Genomic DNA, 9,270 nt, shown 5'->3' on the forward strand with positions numbered 1-9,270 from the left:
CACATGTACATTCTTTTTTTTTTTTTTTTTTAATTTTTTCCTTTTACATACATTCTTTTTTTTTTTTTTTTTATTGTTTTCCCTTTTAATTGCGTTTTTCCCTTAAATTAAAAATTACACATACAGGAAAGAGGAAAAAACACGCGTGTGTGAGCATGTGCGGGTGGGTACACGACTTGGCGCGTCACTTGACGTGGCACTTGGCCTAACTTTTGGTTTACACTTCGGCACACACGCTGGCGTAGCAAATGGTGTCCCCCTTATCGTGTCGCTTGCCGTACCACTCGCGCACACGGTCGCACTCTCCCTCACGTACGTACGAATGAACGCATTTGCTTACCCCTCGTGAGGAGATTCCCTTGGATGCTCTCTCAAAACGTATAATATTGGCATATAACTTTGCAGAGCAGGGGAATGTAACCTTTAATTGTTCCAATGAGATCAAGTACACGCTAGGGGAATAAATGATATGCAATTTGAAAAAAATGCCTTACTGCTTCTTTGCGCGAGTTGACATAAACTAAAAGGATGGGGATGAATGGGCAAAGCAATGCAGCGTCAAATTTTAAAATGAAAAATTATTGAATGGAAAGCAGAGGGAGGATCCAAACTGGATGCAAAACGTACGGAAGGGGCACGGTTGATATATGTACGAATGACACATGACAAGCACACGTCAAGGGTACAAAGAAATAAAGGGGCAGAGCAACATCTAATCGTTTGGACAAAAGGGAGAAATCACAATTTAAAACAACAAATATGATAACATTTTCAATTCGTCCATGTACACATTTCTGATTATTGGAAAAAATATATCTTAAAAAAAAAGGGAGGCAGGGGAACATAATTCATTCATACATAAATACAAATATGCACAGTACAGAAGTGCATACATATGTACAAGTTAAAAGGGTGCAAATTTAAATAACTGTCATGTGATGTATATATTTTTTCATTTCATCATTTTCAGCAAAAAAAAGAAGAAAAAAAAAGAGCACAAATGATATGCAATTGTTTTGTTGACCTGATTGGTTTTTTCGTCCTCGTCGATTTTTCTATTTTTTTTTTTTTTTATATATGGCCTCTGCCTCTTGACTTTTCCTGCTCCCTTTTGCTGATCAATTTTTCCTTTTCGTGCTTAGCAAGACAATAAAATTATAAGTGCATACATACCTCCTTCAGCATGGTGCAGGCATTTTCAGCACTTAACTTGGGGGGGGCACACATGTACAGCGTATTATTTCCTTAGGCATCCGAATGCATTTGAATTTGAATACACACACGGGTGGATATAGTTTCACATACACTTGAAGATACACATCCGGCAGAAAAGTGCCCGTATGCTTGCACATAAACAGAGAAGTGCTATATGCCTTCCCGTAAAAACACACGAGTCGCAAAGTATGCACTGGAATACACATACGTATTCGAATGAATAGGGACGCGCACGAATTCGTGTAATCACCTAAGCGACGTTTGCATCAGAATACGCCTCCAAAATGTATGTACGTTATCGATTAAACACTCGTGGGGATGCATTCGCACGGGTGTACACAAATGTGCAGAGGTGTGGGGGGGGCGTATTCGTATGCAAGTTCGTACTTACTGACGTGTGTAAGGGTATACGAGCGAATGAACGTGAATGTACATACACATATGCGCATTTAGCTGTGCTTGCGATGGGACATGTTCGTGACTGGCGTTTTATGGGAACACACCGTGCATACACTTAAATGCTTCCAAGAATCTTTACAGAAATGTATACGCCAAACTGTGCACGGGCGCACGGATGTACACATGGAGGTGGTGGTGGTTATGATGAGGGGAGAAGAATGCATTCGAAATGCCAAGTACATACGCGCATACGTAACACCTCGCTCGATGCAGCGTTTGCGTAAGTACGCTGAAGTATCCAAGTTTTAAAAAAAAATGTGGTTTCAAATATGCCAAGTAGCAAAATACGACATGTGAACAAAAAAAAAAAAAGAAAAAAGAAAAAGGGAAGAAGATAAGGGGTCGGTCAGCGAATGAGTAGAAAACTGTGCATACGAATTAAACAGTGTAATTAAAAACAGCACATTACGTTACTTGACATTACAATATCTCGTGGGGAGGTGAGGTCCCTAAATATAAATATTGTTAAAATGCGAAAAAAAAACAATGTTAATTATGGAAGTGTACATAAACAATGGCCAAATTTTATTATATTATCATTGGACAAACAAAAAAAAATAGTCCTAAGGAGGTAGGGCGACTATGCCACAAAATATAGGAAGCAGAGGAAGGGAAATGCAAACACGTGTGTGTATGTACTCGTGTAGCATGCAGTTATGTACAGGCGCTTCCAATCGAGAGACGTAGGTGGCATCATTTGCTTCACCAACTTTACGCGGTAATTTTTTAGAGGCAAATATGTAACAGCGCCCCTTGTTTATATTTTACGGAAATGAAATGCGAGTACGACCACAGATGTCCACTTGTTCATGGTACCATGTGCACATAAATTGTTTCCTTTCTCATGGTGGCTTCACAGTGCTATGCATGGGCGGGGGGACATTCGTGAAGGCAGCTCCGTGTGTACTCCGTGGAAGGAACACCCGGTGGAGAGAAGACTCGGCGGAATGAACACTCGGTGGGGAAATCTCAACGGGTGTAAATCAGACGATCAATTGCACCTTTAAGAAAGTGGACACTCGCTCAGTTGCCCCTTCGTGTGCTGACTCACTGAAGTGTTGAGCATTCGTGTGGTTAACCATTGGCGAACTTGGCGTTCGTGTATGTACGTACAGGCAAAAACGAGTAATGGGTTAAGCGGCATTCGCGAGCATTGTTTTCCTTTGTGTCATCATCATGCGCTCTCTCGATAATGGGCATTTAATTTAATCTAACAGTGACGCATAAATTTTGTGCGTTCGTAAAAATAATCAGAATTTATTTTTTCGCTTATTGAGTTCCAATGTGTTAAGCGGGTTTAAGGCTTGAGAGCAAAGATATATTTTTTTGGCGCCCGTGTACGGATGGGAATGCTTGTTATGTACACATACAATGGTGTACATTTTTGGGTAAAATAATCAGGCGAGCATAAGGGCATAACGGGAAGGTGGACAAAATCGGCGTAACAGGCAAGTGAACACAGTCGGTGTAACAGGCAGGTGAACACAATCGGCGCAACGAGCAAGCATACATGATGGGCACGCGCTCTTGTTTCGTCATGGTTGGCAAAAACAAGCATAGGGCTCCCCCCGACCCCATTCACCCCAGAATTTCACATTACATTTTAAACCTTGTCATTTACTCATGCTTTTTCTTTATTTTTTTAATCAAAATGCATGTGTGCATTATTTTATCGCATCCTCTGGGTTAACGAAAAAAAGGAAACGAAAAATATTAAAAACCGGAAAAGAAGCAACACAAAGAAGTAAGAAGAAATAAAATTTTATTTTTTAAAAAAAAAAAAAAAAAGGCTAACGCTAAATAATTCGCAAGTGCTTAAGCGGCAAATGATATATGTGCGAAATTAAAAATTGCCACCATGTCGAGAGAGACTTCTTCATATGCACATGCGAGGAGTAAGAGGCACTGGACAATGGGCGTGTATACATGGTACGTGCATTGGCTGATCACAGAGGGCGTGCACGCGTTGGAATGCGCTTAAGCCCGTACATTGGAGCGCAAGCACACGGGAAGGTTAACATGTATGTATATATATATATGTATGTATATATTTACATACGAATGTATACATACGTATAAGCATACATGTAGCGCTAAATTGGGAAGCTGCTTATTGAGACCCTCATATCGCCAGCAGCAGGGAGGCTTTGCACCGTGGGAATTTTTTCTTTTTTTTTTTCACCGGGTGTAATGAAAAATTACGCATGTATACATTCAAATTTTAGAGGATGACAACTCTGCGCGTGAGGGTAGTGGCAGCAACACTGCGTTCGCCCGCGCAGCTTATGCAACGGATTCGTTTTGATCGTTCCTGCCGTCCCCCTGCTCTTGTTTTCCCCTTTTAATTGAAATCTTCCCTTTAGAGTATGCTCTCGCCGCAATGATTCCAAACGTACGTTCCTATCTCACGCTTTGCAACCCTCCTTTTGCCGAATTAATTAGTTGCCTTTTTTCTTTTTTTTGCAGTTTGGTTAATTTAAAATCTGTTTGACAGTTCAGTTTGTACAGCTCGCCTGTGCGCATATTGGCCTGTTTGTTTCTTTCTTTTTTTGTTTGTTTGCCGTTCGCCGTGCCTCTCTGCGTCAATTACAATTCGGCCGCTTCACCCGGCGAGAAGAGCGGAACATGATCTGCTTGTGCCAGCCGCCTGTCGCGCCACCCCCAAAGAAACCTCATCCCTTCCAAAGAGCTCACCATGTTGCATCTCATATGGTTCAGTAGCCACAACAAGTATGATGAATGCAAAATCACGGAATTAAAATCTCTGCTGCATATATTCGGATACAAGGATGAGGGAAAAGCATTGCTCAATCACACGAACAAGCACAAGGGTGAAGTGTTTGTTAAGGTAACCCTCCCAGAAGATATAGATTGGAAGAGTGTAATTTCTAGAAGCGTTTTAATAAAAGGTATTATACAAATTTGGAGTGAAGGGCCAACATACGATGACGTATTAAACGACTTGCTATCGAAGGAGCATTTATTTTCTAGCCATTTGGAGGATAAAAAGTGGCGTTTTCATTTTAACTCATTTGGGAAAATAGTCAGCCAAAATGATAAAGTAAAAAAGATGGAACATTTTAAAGTCATACTTGACAAGTATCCTAAAGTGGATTTGTCGTCCCCAGAAGTAGAGTTAGGCCTTCTAGAAGAGTATGACCAAAATAATATGGGAATTTTAAAAAAAATATTTTTTGGGAAGTCCATGGCCCTACGAAAGAACAACAGAACTTTAGTGTATAGAAGAAACGACGAAGGTCACATGATAAACGATGTAAGAACCAAAAAGACGCAACTAGCATGGTGGATACATTACTCTCTAAATAAGAGACCCGTTTTGGGCCCCACAACAACGGACAACGAGTTAGCATTCCTGATGTGCAATATTGCGAAAATTAAGGCAGGACATATTGTTTTGGATCCCTTCGTTGGGTCGGGGGGGCTACTAATCACGTCCTCCATTTTTAACGCTATATGTGTAGGCAATGACATAGACATAAGGCTACTCAAGGGATATAAAATAGCCTACCTGAACCCTCATATGCAACATAAAAGTAGGAATAAAAATATTTTCGAGAATTTTTTGCATTATGATTTGAGCCTTCCGGAGATTCTCGTGTCTGATAATTCCAAACCCGTTTGGAATGCCTTTCACAAACCCTGGGTTGATGCCATCGTTACGGATCCACCGTATGGAAACAGGGCCACCGTCCGCATATGCCTGAGGAATGCCCACGCGGGGGGCTCTAGCAACGGGAAGGCACCCGAGAATGGGGTTCCCCTCCCCGGCGGGGATAACACCGATAGCGACGATAGCAGCGGTAGCAACAAAAGCGCAGATAATAGCCAAAGGTGCCACTTTAGTGATAAGGACGAACCCGGATCCTCTCCCCAATGTGACAGTGTGGACCGTAAAAGAGTAAAATCTTTAATGACTACCAAAACGGTCACATACAGCTGCACCGCAGCCGTGAGAGACTTGCTAAACATTGCTTCCATTACGCTGGTCGATAACGGCATGTTGGTGTTTCTCCTACCAGTGCAGTTGGATAATTTGGAAGAAGAAATTGCCATACTAAAGCATGACGATTTTTTTCTCATTTCGTACGACTTGCAAACTTTTACACCATGTTCTGGAAGGCTCATAGTTTCGATGCAACGGAAGTGTAGGAAGCCTTCTAATTAGTTCCACCGCCGAAATCTGTTATTTTCCCCACTGTGAGAAAAGCAACCAAAGTGGGAGCAGGGAAGAAGAGGATGGCTTCTCCCGTTCGACGCGCGTACAGAAGGAGATTGCAGCGCCATAGGCGAAAAAAAAAAAAATAGGCTTAACGGTTGCCCATATTTGCCTCATTTGTACTACCGCTTGGCTTCTCCCGCCTTTCTACGTGTACCTAATTAAAATTAATTAAACTCTGCGCTTCTGCCGTTTCCGCCTGCAGAGCGTACTCCCCGCATTTGCATGTTTGTTCAAAATTTTGCTAAAAAGTGCGTGCAGTGTTTGTGTTGGGGTGGTACTGATCATGTGCGTAAGCACGCGCATAAGGCTGTGCACATAAGCAATCTGTGCGTCCAATCTGTGGGTGCAATTTATACATGAGCATACCATTACATGTATACATACCGTTGTACCTCCTGCACACATGCACTCACTTGTTTGTTTTTAAATGATCATGGTTTCGCCCCAGGCACTGGCAGATTGGCCCCTATGACTCCTCTTGTTTGTGTTATCATTTTAAAACATTTTTAATTCATGTTTTTAAGGAAAATGCACTGCATTCTTCCAACCCATATGTTTGCACATTCTGAATGTGTTTTTTTTTTGGACAAAGTTAAACGAACATCAATTTTGTAAAAGATTACATTTTTGTTATTCTTATGAGGACAAAAGGGAAAGAATGGACGGGAGTGGAAAGAATTGGCCGCGATTTTTCCGCGTAGACATATTCGCTGTACACACAATTTTGTGCAGTGCAGTTTTAGTTGTTTGGTACATTCTGGCACTTCAAAAGGTAAGCAAAAAAAAGAAAGAAAAACGGCTACTAAATAAAAGGTGCTTTTGAACCAGTTCGTTGTAAATAAAAGTTGTCACATTGGGGGGAAGCACATTTTGTCTAGTCATAGGGGAAAAAAAATAAAAAAAAGAAAAAGAAAAGAAAATAACATAAAAATAAAACAATTCTTGAAACAACAGACGGGGAGAAAACAGATCAGTGCAAATATGTTTTTCTCTGTTGCACCGACACATATGCATATGTAAATATATATCTGTAGATGTATATTTATATTTATAAAAATGTATATTTTGTTTTACATTGTGCTTACAAACAAAAAAAGGGGAAAATATTTCCTGAATTGCATTTTACGCATGGAAAAAAAAAGGAATGAAAGGAGGAAGGACAGGAGTGAGGAGTAAGGAAAAGAAAAAAAAATTATCAACGCTGCACATAGAGGTTAGTGATGTGTACTCTGGGGAACTGATGCGTACGGGAGAGCATTTCCATGTATATAGGTGCGTACATATGTGAGTATACGAGCTCACATCCCCGTGCGACACAGCATAAATGCTTTAAACTCTGCTGCTAACTTTGTGCTAGAGGTATAACCTCCCACCTTGCGGATGTCGGAAACAGGGGGCACATTTACATGAAACATAAATGTGCACTAAAAAGATGGGAAAGACATGCAAGCCACACAAATCTGCCGTAGAAACGGGCCCATGTGCAGAAGCATGCGTATATTTGCACCTACGTACATTCAGGCATGTCCCTGCTTAGATGATTTCGATTAGTTCGATTTGTTCTATTCGTTCGCTGTCCTCTCAACTTGTGACACTCGCGTAGGGCAAAATTATACTGCATCGCAAGGTGGTAATAACCGAACGGGGGGGATACGTGGATACATCGGTTATGCAACGTATATTTGTAGCTTAAACGGGTTTCCTTCAAACGGATGTACGCGAAGGGTATGTTGGGGAATACACAAGAAAAGGAGAAAAATGGGAAAACTACGAGTTGCGCAAAAGCGCAAGACCGTATAATGGGGTGAATCGCGAGAAGGACATCTTCCAAAAAATTGTCCCGTTCGGGTACACAGATTAGCGTACACATGAAGGGGTACGAATGAAATGATGACGTATGCGCTGGTGCGCGGCACGCACGTAAACAAACAGCTATGATGTAACATATAAGTTCTGCACAAATATTACTACATTTAGCGTTATGAAAATGATAAGTGGTGGTGATTGCAAAAAAAAAAAAAAAAAAGCCGAAAAAAAATTTACAGTGCTTCACTTTTTGTGCACACATTTGAGTATGCTACACGGATTAAACATACATTAGGGGGTGTTAATCATGGCTGGGGCGCTGGGAGCACTCGTAAGTACACTCGCCGCGTGGAAAAACGAGCGTCTTTGCAGGAGTGCATACTATATATAAATATATGAATATATATATATATACTTACGCACGCGTGCAGATCTAATCCGTGCGGGTGTTACAAAAAATTGAACAGTCAGAAGGGGCATCCGGAGTGAGACGCGCACAACGAGGATGGGGAAAGGAGACAGGGCGGGCGGAACAGACAACGAGGAAGGGGGAAAAAAACAGGGAAGGCGGTGCGCGCAGATGACGCAAGTGAAAGCACCGAGACAGCATCTTAAATTTCCGAGAAGCACACCGAACTGGGATTTAAAAAGAACTTCTTAATCTTCTCGTTGAGCTCAAAACCTACGTTGTGCTGTTTCCATAACTCGTTTAATCTCTTTTCCTTATTCTTTTTCAAATCTTGGTATTTGCGAGAAAGGTCGTTAATTTTGTTGGTAAGTGGCTCCAGGAAGGTTCCGAGATTTTTCTTACATTTGACGGACAAGGTCATTTTATTTCTATCCATCATACTAGGCTTTAAGTTAATGTCGGAGACGTACTGTGGTAGCATTTCTATAAGCTGTGCTATTTTGGCCTCATCCATTTGGAAACCTTTATTCGTTTTATATTTATCTGCAACTTTCTTGGAGAAGGTGTTGATTTCTATCACTGTTTGGATTCCTTCGACTATAAATGTGTCGTGGATAATCTCTGCAATCCATGTTGCATCTTCAAATTTTTTTTTTTCATTCAATACCGTTTCGTGTTCTTTATCAAATTCTGTTTTAATTTCTTTTATGATAGTTTTCCTGTTTGCTTCTTCCCTTATCTGTTTCATGTTATTTGTTTCCTTTTTCCTTGGAGAGTCCGCCACGTTGTTATTATGATTAAAGGAGCTAGCGAATGGACTTCCCCCACCGAGGATGGTTGATTTTCTTCTGTTTCTTCCCAAAGGAGTCCTTGTTTTCTCCTTTAGCATATCTTTTACAAAGGTTCCATTTTTCCTAAAATCGTTGGTAGCACATTTTATGGGGCTGTCCTGGATAACAATAAAGTCATCTGCATTGCTCTCCTGAGGAGTCTGTGCTAGTTGGGCCAAAATTTTATTTTCTTCCAACGTAACAGATGGGAATACGATATCTTTAAAGTTAAAATTTGAATGCCATTTTTTAAGTTCAGAATATTTGGGGCAATAAAAATCGGGGTTAATTCCTCTTAACAATTCGTTATG

At 40.9% G+C, this 9,270-nt stretch overlaps 2 protein-coding genes across 2 annotated transcripts in view; one reads left to right on the forward strand and one right to left on the reverse strand.

Annotated features, from left to right (window-relative positions):
- Nucleotides 1–4,369: 4,369 nt before the first annotated feature.
- C922_01918 (hypothetical protein) lies at nt 4,370–5,860 on the forward strand (the record flags this gene model as incomplete). The annotated part of the gene is made up of 1 exon (XM_008817517.1): nt 4,370–5,860. One exon carries the CDS (start codon nt 4,370–4,372, stop codon nt 5,858–5,860), a length of 1,491 nt encoding a protein of 496 aa, XP_008815739.1.
- Nucleotides 5,861–8,331: 2,471 nt separating this feature from the next.
- The window catches only part of C922_01919 (hypothetical protein), a gene marked incomplete at both ends in the record, with an annotated part of 3,437 nt that continues 2,498 nt past the window's right edge, over nt 8,332–9,270 (reverse strand). The window contains one exon of the mRNA XM_008817518.1: nt 8,332–9,253. Within this exon, the coding sequence (XP_008815740.1) occupies nt 8,332–9,253 (922 nt within the window). The remainder of the gene's footprint in view (nt 9,254–9,270) is intronic.

Source organism: Plasmodium inui (assembly GCF_000524495.1).
Source record: "Plasmodium inui San Antonio 1 unplaced genomic scaffold supercont1.6, whole genome shotgun sequence".
Taxonomy (NCBI): Eukaryota; Apicomplexa; class Aconoidasida; order Haemosporida; family Plasmodiidae; genus Plasmodium; species Plasmodium inui.